Source organism: Helobdella robusta (assembly GCF_000326865.2).
Source record: "Helobdella robusta unplaced genomic scaffold HELROscaffold_45, whole genome shotgun sequence".
NCBI classification, from domain to species: domain Eukaryota; kingdom Metazoa; phylum Annelida; class Clitellata; order Rhynchobdellida; family Glossiphoniidae; genus Helobdella; species Helobdella robusta.
The window spans coordinates 645798-666069 of record NW_008705095.1 but is presented as its reverse complement, the minus strand read 5'-3'; the positions used below and the strand labels follow the sequence as shown (position 1 = coordinate 666069).

At 30.3% G+C, this 20272-nt stretch overlaps 3 protein-coding genes across 3 annotated transcripts in view; 2 read left to right on the top strand and 1 right to left on the bottom strand.

The window, feature by feature from the left end:
* The first annotated feature begins 1079 nt into the window (after window positions 1-1079).
* Window positions 1080-9057, top strand: HELRODRAFT_185906 (hypothetical protein). Its single transcript, XM_009026100.1, has 8 exons — window positions 1080-1220; window positions 1821-2076; window positions 2568-2650; window positions 2776-2889; window positions 3375-3545; window positions 3677-3880; window positions 4421-4569; window positions 8860-9057. The coding sequence occupies exons 2-6, from the start codon at window positions 1923-1925 to the stop codon at window positions 3728-3730; spliced, it is 576 nt and encodes a 191-aa protein (XP_009024348.1). The 5' UTR covers window positions 1080-1220; window positions 1821-1922; the 3' UTR covers window positions 3731-3880; window positions 4421-4569; window positions 8860-9057.
* A 934-nt stretch (window positions 9058-9991) lies between these two features.
* Window positions 9992-17590, top strand: HELRODRAFT_185904 (hypothetical protein). Its single transcript, XM_009026099.1, is given in 11 exon segments — window positions 9992-10429; window positions 13640-13766; window positions 13948-14113; window positions 14339-14480; window positions 14560-14623; window positions 15328-15489; window positions 15683-15859; window positions 16108-16257; window positions 16587-16772; window positions 17034-17377; window positions 17393-17590. The coding sequence occupies 10 exon segments, from the start codon at window positions 10360-10362 to the stop codon at window positions 17170-17172; spliced, it is 1383 nt and encodes a 460-aa protein (XP_009024347.1). The 5' UTR covers window positions 9992-10359; the 3' UTR covers window positions 17173-17377; window positions 17393-17590.
* A 2028-nt stretch (window positions 17591-19618) lies between these two features.
* The window catches only part of HELRODRAFT_177946 (hypothetical protein), a gene marked incomplete at both ends in the record, with an annotated part of 1490 nt that continues 836 nt past the window's right edge, over window positions 19619-20272 (bottom strand). The window contains one exon of the mRNA XM_009026098.1: window positions 19619-20221. Within this exon, the coding sequence (XP_009024346.1) occupies window positions 19619-20221 (603 nt within the window). The remainder of the gene's footprint in view (window positions 20222-20272) is intronic.

Genomic DNA, 20272 nt, shown 5'->3' with positions numbered 1-20272 from the left:
TTCAAACCAAGAAGGATTAAGTTTAAGACACAGTCAGACCAAGCGATTTGAAATGAATGTTTGATCCCTACAAAGACATAGAGATAGATAATGAAGAACACTATTGAGATTAGATGGAGGAAAAGAAGTATAAATGTAAGAATAAAATGTATTAGTCGAAATCGATCCAGTGGCTCTCACACAGAGATATCTACTGATACACAATAATCCTTGTTATGTTATATTATGTTTTTCAGGTTTATGAATGTTGAGATGAAAATGAAGATAGCAACTTTTTTTATCCATTGAAACCATGGATATAAACACTCGACTCAAGGCTGTTCAAGAAAATAGAAAATAACAACAACCACGTCATCCATCCTCTACTACCACCAATCAAAACTACAACACACAACCTTCGCCAGCGCAAACGTAACTATCAAGGCGTCGCCCAATCTACATACCTGGAAAAGACCTTCATCACAAGGCACCTCAAACATCTTAGCATTTAAGAAAACTTTATCATTACTAAACTAGTTTCTACTTATTGATCACCTCACTTTTATCGATCACCTCACTAACTCACTAAGTCATCATTTAGTCTATTAGTAAGTCATCAAATATATCAATACTAATTAAAACTTTTTCACACACAGGCCTAGCCTTTATTTTTATCGATCACCTCACTAAGCCAACATCTAGTCTATCAATTTGCCGTTACTTCATTTTATATTCCATCGTCAATTACTTTTCTTTTATTTCTCTAATTATTATTATTTATTTTATTCTAACATATTTCATTTTTCTTGTTTTATCATTTCTCTTCCTCACTTTTTGTATTTATTTTCTCACTTATTTGTTTAATTTTGTTTTACTGCCTTGCATGTTGTTACAGTTTCTGCGTCTGTCAGATCCTGATTTTAAAGAATAATAAAAAAAAAATAAATAAAATAAATGTATAAAAAAAATATATAAATGGGCAATTCTATTGTTATTTGCATTGATGTATATATATATATATAAATATATATATATATATATATATATATATATATATATATATATTTACATAAATGGATATATGTATATCCATGGTGATTTGTTGGATATTATCGTTCGAACCGGATCGTTTATTTCATTTTTTAACAAAAACATATTGTTTAGTTTTCAATTTGGTTTTTTCATCGAATTTTTACAATTTTTCGCTTTTAGTAATGTAAAGTTTGTTAGGGCCACTTGAAGTTTGTTGAACCGTTGATTTTTAAAATTGAATTGAAATGAATTAATTAAAAATAAAATTAATTAAATTAAAAATTAAATAATTAAAAATTTTCTGATTGATTGGGTATTCATTTTAATTTTAATTTTTTTCAATTTTTGTTGACTAAATTAATTTAATTTTAATAATTTAACAACTAATTTTTTGATTTAAGTTTTCTTTCATAGCAAAGCATGCTTTACTTACTTTTTAAAATTTATTTTAGAAATTGTGTAAAACTGTAAAAGTAAATAAAACAGTAAAATCGTGTAGTATTCTGTAATAATAAATAATGTAGTAATTAAATTCTAATCTGAATTAATTTTATAGTTATCATGACAAATTAAAAAACGTTATAGTATTAGTAGTGGTTCTTTCACAGATGCTAATCTACTGAACTACTTTAATTAGATTTTAAATTTTATTCTTATTTTTGTTATTATATTAATTTTTTATAAATAAATACTATAGTTAAAGTATAAGAAGTGTTATAAATACCTCATGCTTTTATAAAAATGAGTAAAATAAAAATAGCTTTTTTTATTTTTTAGCTACCCTCAAAAAATTTATAAAAATTCATCAGGTTAGGTAAGTAGTAACACAGTAACAGCAACATCTAAAAAAATCTGAAAGAAAACAAGAAATAAAAGTTCTATTTTGCCTTTATTTTCCTGATCATAAAAAGATGTCAGAAGCTGGTCTGAATATCATTGTAAATCACGGACACGACAGACATTCTATTTTTCTTCCCAACGACAACTCGACGTTAGAAGACCTTGCAAACAGTATTGAAGTTGTCACCGGAGTGCCACCCATCAATCAGAAAATCATCTTCAAAGGTAACTTTTCCTCCAACTTGTCAATCAAATGCTTATTCTCTTTTATGTTAATTTGATTATATTTTGTAATAACTTTTTTTGTTTGTCGATTTATAATTAGAGTACATTTATTCATAAATGAAAACTTATACAACGGTATTGTTGAGAATCTTGTTGTAAAGTTCTCCTAATTCAATTATTCGTAGTTCATGAAAAGATTTCTAAAAGTTTTATAGACCTCACCTTAGTTCTTAGTCTCTAAACATTAAATCCAATTTTAGGTTGAATATGGTTGAGGTTTATGGTACATTTTTCACTAATACCATTCATGATTAATTTCTTGTATGACTCAACTGGATGTGTGTGTGTGTGTGTGTGTGTGTGTGTGTGTGTGTGTGTGTGTGTGTGTGTCACACATTCGCACACGTGTTCTGCGTGAATTGGTGCCTCTGATGATTAATTTTGATTTGATAAATTTTAAAAAAATTAATCAAAATTAATCAAACTAAAAGGCAGGTCGCTTACACTGTCTGATGAAATGCTATCCAGCGTTGGAATCTTTAACAATAGCAAGATAATGATCATAGGCAAAAAGGTTGAATTTTTATTCATTTTATATATTTTATTTTATTTGAAATCTGTTTTTTTTTTTTTTATGTTATTTGTTTCTCTTAACGTTATCAGAATTATCTTTTTCACCAACAAATTTTAATTTGATAGTATTGCGAGGATGATGAAAAACACCTGAATGTGATGAAGGCAGTCGATAAGAAGTTCCAACAGATGAACGAGAAGTTTAATGAAGTGGCCAAACAGTTTCAAGATTTGCAAAATGTCTGTCTGTCTTTCTCGTTGTCTGTCTGTCTGTGTGTTTGTCTGTCTGTGTGTTTGTCTGTCTGTGTATCTCTTTACTTGTCTCTTTGTGTTTGTTTGCTAGTCCTTGTGTTTGTGTGTGTGTTTGTTTGTTTGCTTCATATCTTTCGCTTGTTGGTTCTTATTTTATTTTATTTATCTTTTTTTTCACAAATGCCTGTCTTTATAATTATCTACTTTTGGGCTATTTGGTGAAATATAATGAAATTTAATGAACTTTTTAGTTGTGGTGCTATCATCCTTAATTGTTTCTGCCTCTAGCAGTAGTTTTTCCATCATTCTGATTAGACTGTGCAGCCCATAAACCTATGCGTGTACAACATATCCACTCAACGTACATATTCACATTTATGCCAACATACGACCACCCGTTAACCACACGTGTGTACAAATTTTCTACTATATCACTATTCATTCCGATGATCGTAATTACAATTGTCTTGTAGGGATTCGTTGGAGAGGACCTACACAAAGAACTGAAACAGCAGCTAGTGAAGCAGCTGATGGTGACGTCACAGCAGCTGATGACGTCACTGGAGCAGCTGGATTCGTTGATGCTCGCTGGTTCGGCGTCCGAGGTTCAGTCGTTCAGGAAGAAAACAGTCAACCAAATCAACGTTAGATAATAACAATAATTATAATAATAATTATAATAATAATAATAATGGCTAATATTATATATATATATATATATATATATATATAATATTATTGACAATAATGATAATAATGAAAATAAAAATCCCAGAGTCTCCTAACAAAGATAGACTCGTTGCAGGAGTCAGTTGAAAAATTTTCATGATGGTGGTGTGGTCGTGTGTCGTTGTCGTCATAATCATCGTGTGGTGGTGTGGTGCTTGTCGCTTTGTCGTCGTCGTCGTCACCATCATCATCATTTTTAACTTTAACATCATTTTATCACCATCAATCATCATTATTATTATTATTATTACTGCTGTTTTTACGACTAGTGTTATTATTGTTGTTACTGTTGTTATTGTTTATTATTCCCCTATCAAAACTCTGCAAAAGAAAGATATATTCATGATAGGATGACGTTGCTTTCGGCGCTATGTTGGTGATGACGACGACGATGATGCTGACATTAACACTATTAAAGCAACATCATCGTCATCTATTTCATTGTTGTTATCATTTCTTTTAATGAAATAATTAACAATCTTTAAGTTTAATTTATCTAGCTTTTAAATGTACATATGATATATTTAAATGATATCTTAGTTGCTTGATATATTTAAATGATATTTTACTTACATGATGTATTTAAATGATATATTGCAACATCAACATGGTCGTTATCAGCGTATGTAGGCTTAATCACTGTTTATTATCATTATTTCCATTCGTATCATAATTTCATCTCATTGTACCTGATACCTCTTGCCTTTTATCTTGATACTAAATAATTGATAATAATAATAATAATATGATGACGATGATGATAATAATAATAATGATGATAATAGGATGGGTGATGATGAGGATAATATCAAATGGTAACATCTGTGTTGTGTTTGCGTGCGTGTGTGGTTTGTGTGTGTTTAATATTGTTAAAGGTTTAATGACGTCATTGCTATCAATAATATTGTTGGAAATGTCCTTGGTTAGAAATTTTGTTCGGATTCTTGGGTTGAGCGATATATGGTTCAGTTGTTTTCCTCTAGCTCCGAATTTTTTAATTTAATTTTTTCCTTAATTAACGAGTTTTCAAAATTTTATTTTTTATTTTCTTTTTTTAATATTATAACTTGCATACTTGCACGGAAGCACCAAAGGTACTGGTGGGCCAGTCAGGCTGGCGCCACGCTACAAAAGGGCCAGGGTGGTTACGTCGCCAACTATGATATCATCACCAACGAAGATGGACAGACCATTGTTTTTTATCATTGAACCGCTAACACTGGATAATGACCACGACTTCCGAAAAATGTCAATTTTCAAAATCTGTAAATTCTTCCAAACCACTCTAGGAGAATTGAATTTCATTAAAATTCAACCAAACAGAATCTTGATTAAGTTAAAAGAAGAAACTCAACGAGATAAATTAATAAAAATCAATTCTATCCTGAATGAAAAAGTTAAATGTTATCCACACAAATTTTTGAATATAAGTAAAGGAGTTATTAGATCAACAATTTTTAAATACTGCTCTGAAAGTGAAATAAAGGAAGAATTAAAAAGTCAAGGAGTGATAGATATTTACAATATAAAAATAACCAAAAATAATCAGAAAATTAACACAAACACCTTCATTCTAACACTCAATAGTCCCCAACTTCCAGGAGATTTAAAAGTTTGTTATCTATCAATCAAAATTGAGAAGTTTATACCCTCTCCAACACGATGTACAAAATGTCAGAAATACGGTCACCACCATAAGATTTGCAAGAGTAAAGATGTTATTTGCTCAAGGTGTGGAATTGTAGGACATAAGCACACATGGGAACTCCCATGTCAAAATACCCCAAAATGTTACCACTGTGGACATAACCATGAAACCTTTTCTAAAGAATGTTCAAAATTCAAATTGGAAAAAGAAATATTAAAGACAAAAGCTGAAAATAATGTATCATATATTCAGGCGAGAAATCAGATATATCATCAGAAAAAAACCATTATATTCCCAAATAATTACAAAAAAGCAATGGTAAATAAAGAAACCCAATGCAATCTCACAAAAGATCCAACAAACTACTGCATGACATATTTAAAGAAAAAACCATCTAATATTGATAAATCTCATAAAGAAAGAGAGAAAAAATTGGAATCAGATTATGATGATGACGACAGGAGCAATACCAGTAAAAGTAACTATAATGGTAATAGTGTTAATAAAATTAGTAGTCATAATAAGGGTAATGGTAATAATAATGGTAATGTTAACATCTTTTATTTTCCCCACAAAAAAAAAATTACATTAAGATAGATAAAATGAAATGAAATAAAGTTTGGATAAAATAATCGACGATAATCAAAAATGATTTAGGTAAAAAAAAAAATTATAAAAGCGTATTCTACGTAGCTCGTCATTCAGTGAAAGAAACACGAAATGAGTACAACGAGAACAGATTAGTTTTACATTGATTCATTCCGTCAAATTTCTATCACAATAAACAGCGTATGATGAGGATATCGCAGAGTTAATAAGACTATTATAAAATTGATCAGACCAAATAATGTCAACCAGCGACAAGTAATGATGATAATAATAAGAATAATGGTAATAATAAAGGTAATAATAATAATGGTAATAATAACAACAAAAATAAAGATCCATATTCATTCTCTACTGATGAGGATATGAAAAGTAGTGATGATAATGAAGTATTTTGTAGCAATGACGATATTGATGTAAATAATATCAAATGGGTTACAAAAGATAATGAATATGGCTTCTAGTAAAAAAATGCCAACAATAGACATACAAACAAGGGATAAATCAGACATATTAAGCAACAATGATGATCATAAATCAATTAAACGTCAAGATGATATAATGCATAAAAATCCCAATAAGATTAGAATCCTGCAATGGAATATAAGAGGAATGAAAAATAATTTTCCAGAACTACAGATCTTAATCTCCAAATATAATCCTCAAATCATATGCCTGCAGGAAAGGTTACTGGTGACAAGCAAATAAATTTTAAAAACTTCAAGGCTTACCATAAATCAGCCATACCAACAAAAACAAACCCATCAGCAGGAACATCAATTTACATCCATCACGATATAACACAATCTCCAGCTAAAATAGAAACTAATAATCATTTTATAGCAACAAGAATAACAATCCACTATAAATCCATAACAATATGCAATGGGTATATAAAACCAAACTCATTGATCAAATCACAAGAGTTAAAACATTTAATTAAACAAATCCCTAAACCATTCATATTATTGGGAGATTTCAATGCTCACAACAAAATCTGGGAATGCTCAACTTCAAATGCTCAAGGAATACACCTAGAAAAAACAATAATAGAAAGCGATCTCTGCCTAATCAAACCAACAAAAGCAACAATGTATCATGATCATGCAAATACTTCATCAACAATAGATCTAGCCATGACCACTCCAGCCATTTTTCAAGATATAGAATGGGATGCAGAAGACGATTTACATGGCAGTGACCATTATCCAATAATTTTATCCATCAAAAATATAAGAAATTATGATTTGAAAAGAATAAATTACAATAAAACAGATTGGACTGCATTTAAAAACATGACAGAGGAAAGAATGAAAAATTTTAACACAATTGATGATGAATCAATGAACAAATGGATAAAGATTATAACGACAATCATAGACCAGATTACACCAGTTATAAAAAATAAAAGTGGTAAATTATTAAATCTTTGGTTTAATGAGAAGTGCAAAAATGCAATCAAGCAAAAACAAAAAACATTCAAAATATTTAAAAATAACCCTACCCAAGTCAATCTCATAAACTATAAGAAATTCAAAGCAGAAGCATGTAGAATAGTGAGTTCAGACCAAAAACACTTAATGACAATCTATCAAGCAATGATAAGGTCAATAACAGACTATGCTAGTCTTGTCTACGGATCAACAAGGAAATGATATCTGAAAATTCTTCAACCAATAATGAACGAGTCATTAAGAAAAGTCTTGGGAGCTTACAAAACATCGCCATCTAGCAGTTTACATGTTTTGTCTGGGGAGATGCCTTTAACGTTTAGACATCAAAAGTTAGCATTGAATTATTATTTAAAAGTTAGGTCTCAGTCAGAAAATCAGAACTACAAATTTATAAACCAAAATCATCAAATAAAATCAAAAGCTATACAAAAATTCCCAGCAAGACTTAATGAATATATCAAAGATCATAACAAAACTAATATTTTGAAAGAAATGGATTATGAACACCCGCCTTGACTATTGTTGTATCCGGATGTTGATATCAGTATAAATAGAACAGTAAAAGATGAAAATTTGGCAAAAATTTTATTTAGAGAAAAAATCCATAAAAATCCCAATTCCACAAAAATTTATACGAATGGCTCAAAAAAGGAGTTCTCAACGACAGCAGCAATAGTTGTTTACCAGTAATCAAAAATTATACATAAGCTCATGAAACATCTTCCAAACTATACATCAATTTTTACGGCAGAGATCATTGCTATTGAGATGGCGATAAGCTATAAGCGATAAGCTAAATTCAATAACAAATTTTTAATATTTTCAGATTCATTATCTGCAATCACTGCACTTAATCAATATAGCCCTCAACATAATCTGATAAAGCAAATACAAAATAATATACATAATAACTTGACTAATAATAGTAATAAAATAGCTTTGATGTGGATTCCTAGTCACATAGGAATTCATGGCAACGAAGAAGCAGATCAACTCGCATCACAAGCCCATGCTATCCCAATATCAAATGTACCAATTCCATACAGTGATTTAAAAACTTGAATGGAATAAGATTACCAATTATCTTAAACTATCCATGCCAAGTGTTTATAAAAAAAATCCAGATGAATCTAAGGGTTTAAACCGTAAACTGAGGACAATTATTAATAGGTTAAAAATAGGCCATTCAAAATACACTCATTCTTGGATAATCAACAAAACAAATCCACCAGCATGCAACTTTTGTGATGAAAAACTTTCTGTACAACACTTGGTGGAATGCAAAAACCATGATGATATTCGGAAACGATATCAGATCCCCTCAGATATTGAAAAAATTTTCAAGAGAGAAAACATCAATAATCTAATAAAATATCTTCAGGAGATAAAAATACTCGACAGAATATAGAAATATTTGAAAAAAACTCAAAAGAACCCTAAGACAATTTTGTTTCAAAAGAAAAAAGCGCTGAAACGCCGTTAAACTGCATTAATAATAATAATAATAATAAATTTTGTTCGCTTCTTATTTATTCATAGGTATCAATCAATCAATCAATCAGTCAATCAATTTATCAATCAATCAATTAGTTTATTAAACGCTATTTCCACGATGTTCAACAGCCAACAGCGCTCCTCAATGAATTCTGCTAACAGATGGGTCTTGAGATCCGTTCTGAAATTCGTTTTAGTTGGGTAAAAATTGTTATCTTGAAAAGTGTAGTAAAATGAGTTTTAAGCAGCACATTTTTTCTTTCAAAAGTGACTTCTCGAATTCAAAAATCGGTAAAAAGTGTTACTTTGTAAATTAAAATGTAGTAAAATGAATTTTAAAAGACACATTTTTCGGATCTGACTTCCGAAATTCAAACTTAAAAATTTGTTCAAATGGTCGGCGGTTGATTAAGTTTTCAGAAATTTCATTAGAATTCGAGTAACGTGAATACGGTATGTTACGATACGATTTTGCACGCTTTCCACAAAATCTAAAACTTTACTACTAAGCACAGGTAGAGACGCTGTAGATGTGTAAAAGTTTTAAGAAAATGGTCAAATCTCATCATATTTTTCTACATGTGCTTCTCGGAAAATGATAATCCTGATCTTAAATTACATTTTAACAAAAATCGTTTTTATAAATTGTGGCAATTACTGCATTGCCACGCATATCCGTTATATATAACCTCTACAAATCACCCAAAGATGAGGAAAAACTTACAATTTGGATAAAAAAAAATTACTAAACAATTTGCCACCCACACGTGTCTACACATTTTTACACCGAACCACAACGGATACACGTAATTAACTATACTAGTAGTGAAGGCCATTAAAGCATCAGAGCCTATAACACTATATAAATGTCTTCATTATTATTTCTATTATTATTATTATTTAATACTTATAATAATAAATGCTAATATATTTTTATTTACTGTCCTCTCTCTCTCTCTCTCTCTCTCTCTCTCTCTCTCTCTCTAGCCATCTCTCCTTCTTTACCTTAAATACGTTTTATTATTAATTGAGATATATCATTGATAATATTAATTTATTTCTAATTTATTCTTCTCTCGCTTTTTTTTTCTTTCTTTTTCTCTCTCTCTCTCTTTCTTTCTCTCTCTCTTAACCATATCTCTAACTTGCTTTATTTAACTTCCGTGTTTGGAATTTACAGTGCTTTTGAAAACAAAGCCGATTTAAGTTCTATCACAAACAGCCAGGCATATTAATGTTTGATTTGGACGCTTTGTTATATTTATTTTTAATTATCTTTATTCTGTTTAAGTCTGAGTTCATTTGATATATTCAACTAAAAATTTGTCATTTTATTTGACTTATCACTAAATTTTTTTGAAAATATCTGAGGTACGTTTAAAATAGAGAGCAAATGTTTTTTTAAAGTTTTTTCTCGAATTAATAAAATGATTAATTGAATACTGATTTTTTAACTTTTTAGACTTGAATTCTAGTAAAAATTCCCTGTTCATTAAAAGATCCATCAAGTTATACAAATAAAAAAATATGACGAGCTTCATAAAGAAAATCATGAGACCAAAGACGAAGGTATACGGCAAGCAGGGCTCAGTGAAAGGTGGGCTTGTCATATATTTTAAAATTTGAGATCTGACGTAAAAGTTTAACTACGTGTCAACATTTTAACATTCAAAATTGTTAAATTTAATTATTATTATATTATTTCATCATTATATTCATAACGAATTCATATGTTTAATGGCGTTGTATGTTTTTGACGAAAAATGCTTGAAGATCATTTCACAACATTCAGAAAGAAACCTAACTAACTCAGACCTGCGTTTTTTTGGTAGTTGATTGCATGCTGCGAACTTGAAAGTACGATAAATTTATCTAATAATAAAATAAATTATAATAATTCATTCATCTAATAATATATAAATCCTGAAAAATAATAGTAATAATTATTAAATAATAATAATAATTATTTAATAATTAAATTAAACGGCCATCTATATATTCTTAAACATTATCGACGTTATTTTGAAGAGTTTTAAAGGTCAGAAATTGCACTGAACTGACTAATTTTCTACTTTGTATAAAAACTAGGTCAGTTTAACTAAAAGACGTTAAAATTCGGCAAACAAAACACTGAAAACGTAAACTTTTTGAATAGTTTTCAACTTGAGCGTTCATTAAGCTACCGGAAACTATGGATATCGCTAAAAACGTACGCTATACCACGTAGCTCTTTTAGTAACAAGCGTATCCTAATCGTTGATCATCAATTTAATTAAATTAAACTCATCATATTTAATTTAATTTTAATTTAATAAATTGATTTCGCGAGTCCTTTTCTGTAGTGAGATGTTGCAAAAATAAAACGTGAAATTTGAGAATGTGGTGATTCTTTATTAAAATGCTCTGGCGAATTAACTTCATGTGTTTAAATAGTGGAAGGGGTTTTTAATTTTTAAAAAAGTGTTATTTTTTTAGTGAATGAATAATAAATAAATTTTGTTGCCCTTAAAACTAATAAAAATTAAAAATTGATAGTGACCAATAGAATGTTTGCCGTCTTAATATGTTCGTCCTATACGTTATTTCTATTCATTAGTTGGCTCGTTGGCTGAAAAGTGCTGCACTGCTCGCTTTTCACCGAACGAACAACATAGCTTGTTTTTGAGGAAATTCTTTCTGTTTCAGTAAACTCGCTCGCTCATTGTTAAATAACTCATGTGCATAAAATATTGAGAGATGACTTTAATAAGCGACTTACTTGTGTTGAGTATTAGTTAGTGTTTAAAATGTTATAAAGTTTAATAATCGAAATCGAACGAGAAACGACTCAACTATTATTTTTAATAATATTTTATTGTTTGATTGAAAAACAATAACAAAACTTAAAACTGAAAATTAAAATATAAAATATAAAGAGTACGCAAATAATAAAGTGTAAAAGTGTACAACAATAGGTAGTGTTCAAGAGCTTTAAGCGTGTTAAAGAGATAACTCTAACTTAACTAAGATAACTCTCAACTTAACTTATGTACTCGCCTATCATATACTAGGAGACCTTGCTCCCTAGAGCTTAACTAGTTGTCTAGCTCCTTCTAACCAGTCAGTCCCTATTGAATGTCACCTCGTTTTCATTATACAAAGTATTGTATGCTCTGGTTAATTATTCGTTATGCTTTCTTATATAAAGCTGCTATATGTCTGTAAATTTGCTATCTCGTCCTGAACTACTTTTATAACATAACTATCATATTTTTTATATTTACCTCCAACCTAAATTATCATCAGTTTAATAAAAGATGCATTCTTAATTTTCACCAATGTCGTACTTACTAAGCCATTTATATATTTAATTTTTAGCTAATTTTTCTATACAACACAACGCACATGTGTGTGTTTTTAAGCAAGCTGCCTAATTACCATTAAATTTGATTGATGGAAATCACAAGAAAGTTACTAGTTAAGAGCAACATCGAAAATAATATTAATAATTGTTATTATTATTACAATTATTATTATTTTATTATTATTATTATCATCATATATCATATATTGTGATCGGAACAATGCGCGAATCAATTTTCATAACTATCTTATCATCGCTGTACTTATTTTATTCTAAATGAAGAGCAATGATGACTAACTATAATGATTATGATTATTTTAATCATGACTATTTCTCTATTAATTAACTAATTAATTATTGACTTAACGCATTTGATGAAAAATAAAAGATCTGTTCCTATTATTATTATTATTTTTATTATTAATATTATTTTTATTACATATAAACATTAGCATCATCTACGTACACCAGCAAATTGTAGAGACAATTATAAAGATAATTAGTAGGCAGAGCATTTTTAATATTTAACTTTAGCTGCTGAACTGAATTAATTCGGCCTCACTCATTATGTAGAAACCGGTTAATAATAATATAATTTGGAATATTACTTATTCAATGCTATCTTCGTTATCGTCTATGATTCATTGAATACATCCTTATTTTAAATTTCTTATCTATTTTTTAGTATTTTGATATTGTCTATAAACTGTTTCACAGACTGATCTCAATTTTTTCGTTTGAAATGGAATTTTTTGTTTAAACCACATTGCAGAACAGAAATATAAATTTTCTAGTTTAAACATTAACACAATGATTTCAGAATTGCTCAAATGGTGCCTAAACAAAAATTAGTAAATAAGTAAAATCTACATAACTCGTGAAAATTTGTTAAAAGGGTTTAGTTTTCATTGGTTTTTGAATTAAATTTTAGTAAATTCCAAAACAATGCGGCCGCAGCTAATTTTTTTAAACGTCGATTGTTAATATATTGCACTACTACATATGTCCAAAAAGACTACCTATCAAGAATGAATACTGAATCTTCGAAAATAACATAAAACATATTTTAAAAACTTGAAAACCTAAATAAAGTACTGCAAATCTAAACATGCAGCTTTAGAAAACTAAAAATATTATCCAACTTTTATCAACAACATATGATGCTCCAGTTAGGTCCAAGCTCCAGTTTTCAAATTTACTAAATTTCAATTCGGAAATTTTCAATGCACAATTATAAACATTTTCAAAATCATCTGAAGAATTTTTTATTCCATTATTATACAAAAATCACAACTAAAGTGAATGGACTGGATATGAAGCAGAGGCGAGTTGTAACCAATGAAAACCTAAAACAATGTTCTCAAATTTTCACGAAATCAATGAAAACAAAACAATTTTAACAAATTTTTACGAAACCAACAAAACCTAAAAAAATTTCTCAAATTTCCACCAAACATGGTGCAGAGAGCCAAGCGATGAACATCACAGCTCCCACCGACTTCAAACAAGTTCTTCACATCACATTTAAGGATGGTCAGATCGTCGGCTTGCCTGATGTGTGGGGGGAGTGGTTGAGCGCCTCCGACATCAGGTCAGCTTTTCTCTTTTGCACCTATAATTTACTCTTTAAAACTTACGGGGTATAAATTTACGCAAAAACATTTTGAAAATTAATGTTATTAAAAGAACATTTGAAAATTGATTTTTTATATCTCATTTAATCACCATTACTGATTAAGAAAGTTAAATTAAATTTTAAATTTTTTTTAAAGTTTGGAAGAGCAGAAAAAAAATCCCGAAGCAGTGTACACGGCACTAAAAACATACGAAAGCTCTGTCAAGTACAAGGACCATCAAAAGTTCATGTTGCAGAACGACAATTCGACCAATCTATCAGCTTCAGAAGATTTAGAATCCAAACGCAAATCATCCGACGATGTTAGTTGACCTGAAACAAATGAGTTGATACTATGCAGTGTGTTTGGTTGTTATTTTATTTTTACTTGATTAAACTTTACATCTTGAAGAACTTTAGTTATTATTCTTACTACCTTGAACGTGTTTTATTTTATTACTTGCTGAAATAGTTTTACATTGGGTTGATATTTTTTAAAAAGCGTTGATGTCATTAATTTAGCGAAAACTTCATTCAAAACATTTCAGAATGACCCGAAGAAAACAACTTCAAACGGTAAATCACCAAACCAGCCTGCCTCAAAAGAAGGAGCTCCCAAGAACATTCAATGCCGTCGGAACAACAAAGCCCCCGATAAGATGACCGAAGAAGAAGTTATGCAAGCATTCAGTTAGTTGGAGCTTTTAGGAGTTAAATTTATTAAACACTTAAATTAAGGTAGAAACATTATTTTGTTGAAAATTTGTAGGAGATTTGGTGAGCAAAGACGATCCATTGAAAAAGTACGACATCAAACAAAAAGTCGGATCTGGGTTGGTTACCTACTTCAGTTACATTCTCTGAAAATACTTTTAAATTGTTTCAGTACAAGTAGCGAATAGGCATCTAATATTACGTTGTTGACCAAACAACAAACGCCGGCTGCAAAATATTATTTATTTCTTATAAAGTATATGTTTGAAATTTGATCAACACCTTTGAAACATTCTACGTTTCAAAATTTCAACATATAAATATTAATTTTTATTAAAAATTATTTAACATGTTTAACCAAAAAAAAACTCTGGTTAAAATATACTTAATGTATACTACCTTGAGAAACCGGGTCTCTGGACGCAAAACGAAGATTGATTGATTGATTGATACTGCTAACCTAAGCAATACATGTTCATAAAAATGTAAAACTGCATGGGTTGATATGCAAATTATTATTATTATTTATTATTACGAATCTCTCTTCAAAAAATTTCAGAGGCGTCAACAACAAACACACAGTACTTGTGAATGCACGTGAAACATCACACACACTGCATGTGATGGGCGGGGAGGATCTTTAAGCGATCGAATCCGGTCACTGATCTTTACCGCTACATCATCGCGCTGCCAAATTAAGAGACGAAATTCAAGGTCCTTTCATTTTTGTCAAATCAAAACAATAATGATTTGACCTGGAAGTCAAGAAGATAAAATAATCTTGACAACCGAAATGTACCTATGTAGATAACCGAACTAACAGAGCCTCAGGTACAGTTTGTGTGGCAACGGACAGGCAGACGAACCATGCAGTTGCCATCAAAAAGATGGACCTGAGTAACCAGCCTAAGAAGGAGCTCATCATTACGGAGATCGAAGTCATGAAACAACATCAACATGAAAATATTGTCAACTTTCTTGATTGGTGAGATTGGCTTGAAAGTCATTTACGAAAATACAGTTGATTAAGATCACTTAATGGATGTAATAAAAATAATTATAAACAGTTATAGAAAGTAACCTGCGAATTCAGCTATAATAAAAGATAACTGATGACAAAACAAATTGGTAGAGAGATTAAACTTATAACATTAATTTAATTTTCGCCACGTGACCAGTTACTTGGTCGAGGGCCCAGGATCTCGAGAACTGTGGGTGGCCATGGAGTACTTAGAGGGTGGCGCTCTCACCGACGTCGTCATGGAAACCATCTTGAAAGAGAACCAGATAGCGGGAATAACTAAACGATGCACGGACGCTCTAGCTTATCTACACTCCCAAGAGATCATTCACAGGTTTGTGACATAGAGTGGTCCGGAGATGGTCTTGATTTGTCAATTTATTTTCACGAACATTTCTAGATTTTTGATGGATTAAGTTGCTCTGTATATTTATATATACATTCGTCACACTATAGTCAATGAATTAGTTTTGTTACTATTTCAAAATGAGATCAATTTCAATTAATTTTTCAATCACTACCAAAAAATTCACCGAATTGTCATTTCCAGACTATAACACGACACATGTTCATAAAATTCAGAGACATCAAAAGTGACAACGTGCTACTGGGTATGAACGGTGAAGTGAAGTTGACGGATTTTGGGTTCTGTGCCCAAATAACGCAGGACCGCGACAAACGAAACACCATGGTGGGTACGCCCTACTGGATGGCTCCTGAGGTGGTTTCCAGGTTTGTTCTTTTACTACCTTTTTGTATTGAATAAATTGTAACAGTTTGAAACAAAAATAAAAACATAAGTTACATATTCAAGTTGTTTTATTGGCTCCATTTTAGCAAAACTTGAAATACTTTGTTTATTTTTAGAATCAGATTTCAGTGGCTTTGTTTAATTTTTTCATTTTTACAGTTACAATTCTTCTGTTGTAAAATTTTGTAATCGGTTCAATTTTTTTAAATATTAAAATCAAAAAACGTCAAATAGTCAAAAATCTAATTTATTTTTGCATTCATTTCTTAACTTTCTTTTTAAAAGCAAACATCAAAACACAAATTATTAGGAAGCAGTACGGTTACAAAGTAGATGTCTGGAGTCTGGGCATCATGGTGATTGAGATGATAGAAGGTGAACCACCCTACCTGAACGAAACGCCCATACGAGCCCTCTACCTCATCGCATCCAATGGCAAGCCGCAGATCAAAGACAAATCAAAATTATCTCCGGACATTGTTAACTTTTTAGACAAGTAATTTTTACACTTTCAACTCCTTTTATTGGCTCCATTTTAACAAACCTTAAAATGCTTAGTATATCTTCTGAATGTGTTGTCAGAAATTAAATAAAAATAATTTTTCTCTTCCATTCAAAGAACATGCAAAATATTTCAACAAATAAAATCAAACAAGTTAGATTCCATCGCACAACATGAAACAATCTGTAAAAATGTTTCTACAACTCATGTAAAACAATTTATTAAAAATCTTTTGAAAATCTTTTGTCTCACCAGGTGCTTAGAAGTAGAGGTTGAGAAGCGAGCCACATGTAAGGAGCTAATGAGTCATCCTTTTTTAGGGCTGCCAGTCGACATGACGTCACTCAGACAGAACATACTTGCAGCCAAGGAAGCTGCCTCGAAAAGCTTTTAAGCTGTTCCAATACACTCTACATTATTGCTGCCTATGATGATCTTGTTTGATGAACTTTTGTGTCTTATTATTATTTTATATTTTATAAAAATATTTTATATTATAAGATTGAATTATGTTATTCTTAAAACCTCTACTCTGCTGCTACTGTTATTACTACTACTACTTCTTCTATTGCCACTACAACGACTACTACTGCTACTGCCGCCGTCGCTTTTACTGCTGCTGCTGCTATATTTTTATACACCATTAAACGATCTGAGGTTTGTTGTGTCATATAGCATAATTTTGCGGTCTGATGACGAAATATTTTTGTTACGATGTAGTTTTAGAAAATTTTAAATTCTCTTACCATGTGGACTTCAACTTTAAAATATATCGAATATTAGGAAATGAAACTTTATATATTGTTTAATATAAAATTTTTGTTGTTTAATATATTAAACAGTGAGGTATTTTCTAGTATCCTGCTGGCCTGCTAACATTAAAAAAAAATCTAGTGCACATGCATCAACAAAAACACTTCTCATTTCAAGTTCTGTAACAAATAGAGTAAACAAAAGTATCATTCATTAATAAGTTTATTAAAATCTGTTTCTTTACATATGACACAGATGCTGTTTATTCTGGAAATTTTTAAAATAATATGAATTACATAAGGTTATTACATTCTCTCTTAAAGGAAATGCTTAGAAATTTCTGAAATATCTGCGTACTCGTTTAAACTTTTTTTTTTTACTACGTCCTACCTTTGGGAATCGGGTCTCTGGACGCAAAACGAAGATTGATTGATTTATTGAAAAGGACGTTTTTATAACAGTTAACAGTTTGGAGTTCATTCAAAAACATCATGCGTATAAGAAAGAATAAACGCATGCAATTAAAAGTTTCATTTCTTGCTCTATTCAGAATTTGAACGTAGCAGAGCAACGAAATAAACCACACTACGTTCATGAATTTGTGAATTCATAATGCGTCTTGAATTTGAAAAGTTGGCAGTGCCGGACCGGATTTCAACATTTTGAAAAGGTTAAAGGTCAATTACACTCTACTACTAAATTACTAAATAAACAAGTGCATGTCTGTATTTAATGTAATGTAATAGTAATTCAGTTTTTCTGTGGATCGATGTACAATCAAAAAATAAAATAATAAAATAGCAATAAAATTAGTTTAGCGATAAATTGCGCTCCAAAGGTGGAATATACCTTACAAAATGTTGGACTTGGGATTGATTTTGTGATTTATTGAAAACTATTTATGTGTGCACAAAAAACAAACCATTACAAACAGTTTAAGACAAAAATCAAAATATTATAAATGTATTTCTGTGAAATGACATTAGAAAAGAGGTCAAAAATGAAAAGATTGCTTTGAAATTTGATGTTTTTGTTATATACAAACCAATCAACAAAGATTTAGAATAAAAATTCTGGTGGGGGTAGTTTTTGGCTGAGCTTTTCACACATCACGTGCATAATGCAACATATTATTTTAATATTAAAGCCTTGCATAATATTTAAATCTCTCTGTTAGTTACTGAACTGATACTAATTGAAAAGTCTTAAACTACTGACAAACAATTGTTCAATATGTCAGCCCTGTTTTAAAATAAATGTTTTGTTGCTATTCAGAGGCTTGTTATTGTCATTGCTCTTATTGTCGAATTAATGTTCTGCAGATCGCTTCAAACGTTATTTGACTGTCTAGTTTGAAACATAGAAGGAATAAAAATAACAAATTCACAAAATGGATACCCCAAAATGTAAAGATTTTACAACATTTAGAATTCCACATGCTCAACTGAATAATTTGCAGTTGGATCCATCCACATAAAACTTTAACCATAGGCCTAAGTTTGATGTGCCAAACCTGGCGAGCAAAACATTAAATCAATTGCAATAATTTGCATTTAAATAAAGATATATATGTGTAAAAATGCTCAGAATAATGTCAATATATATTAGACTAATAATTGAAAATTTTAATTTTTGGCTATTTTACCAAAACAGTAATATTAATTAAGCAATCCGAGTCGATAAACCACTTGAATTTAACAAAATTACACCTAAACTTAGAATACATATATTAAAAAATACGTATAGGGGAGATGGGGGCACATTGATCTGTTTTGAGGTTTTTTTGTAACAACAGTGAAACTAACCAAAAAGTGAATATTAATATTTGTGCAATTTACAGAGGAACATTCATTTAATGTATTAAGTTCAGTTTCAATTGTATAATACAAGAAATTTTTAAAAAAATTTAACTTTGGTACAACCCCTACAAAGGATCAAAGCACCCCATATACGGGGTACCATGATCCCTCCCATGGGGTACATTGATCCTAGGTATAAATCAATATGATTTGATGTTCATTTGCCTCCAAAAAACTCGTTAAAACACATTGGATATAATAATTCATAATTTTTAATAAAAATTAATATTAATTAAGATCTTTAAAAATTGTCAAATCAACGGGAAAAACCAAGTGACGACTGACTCGAGCAGTCCCACCATGCTGAATTGGATCTGGAACTTTACAAACAATGTCCTCTTTTATAAATTGATATAATTCAGCATTTCTACAGATAAAGTTGAATGATGACATCTTTTCCCTTTTCAAGTATTTTACCATTAAATCTCCAGCTTCCGATATTATTTGGCCAATGTAATGAATAACTTTCTTTTTAGTTTTAAATTTTACTACAACATAGTCATTATTTTTTAATGCAGAACAGTCGTAGTCCAGACTTGGGCCTTCTGCTGTCAACTGAGGATTGCTTGCATCACCATCACTGTCATCACTTTCTAGTGTTCCAAGATAATCAACGCTTGACATGGCTTTTGTTTTTTTTACTGTATCAGTTGTGAGTCCAGTTTCATCTACATTGTATATGTTCTCCGGACCAAAGTTATGCCTTGCACGAACCTTGTGAAGATTTTTGAAGAATTCACTGACATTATATTTATTGAATGCTGTTGCTCTTGCCAGACTAGTCGCTTCAGCTGCACGTAGTGACAACTCGGGTCTTCTTTTCATAAAACCCTGGAGCCAATCAATACCAGCAGTTTTTTTCATTGACCATGAAGATGGGCT

Coding starts and splice junctions, on each gene's coding strand:
- HELRODRAFT_185904 (XM_009026099.1), top strand. CDS start 10,360: ATGACGAGCTTCATAAAGAAAATCATGAGACCAAAGACGAAGGTATAC. Junction 10,430..13,639: donor CAAGCAGGGCTCAGTGAAAG/GTGGGCTTGTCA, acceptor AACATGGTGCAG/AGAGCCAAGCGATGAACATC. Junction 13,767..13,947: donor TTGAGCGCCTCCGACATCAG/GTCAGCTTTTCT, acceptor TTTTTTTTAAAG/TTTGGAAGAGCAGAAAAAAA.
- HELRODRAFT_185906 (XM_009026100.1), top strand. CDS start 1,923: ATGTCAGAAGCTGGTCTGAATATCATTGTAAATCACGGACACGACAGA. Junction 2,651..2,775: donor TAATGATCATAGGCAAAAAG/GTTGAATTTTTA, acceptor TTAATTTGATAG/TATTGCGAGGATGATGAAAA. Junction 2,890..3,374: donor AGTTTCAAGATTTGCAAAAT/GTCTGTCTGTCT, acceptor ATTGTCTTGTAG/GGATTCGTTGGAGAGGACCT.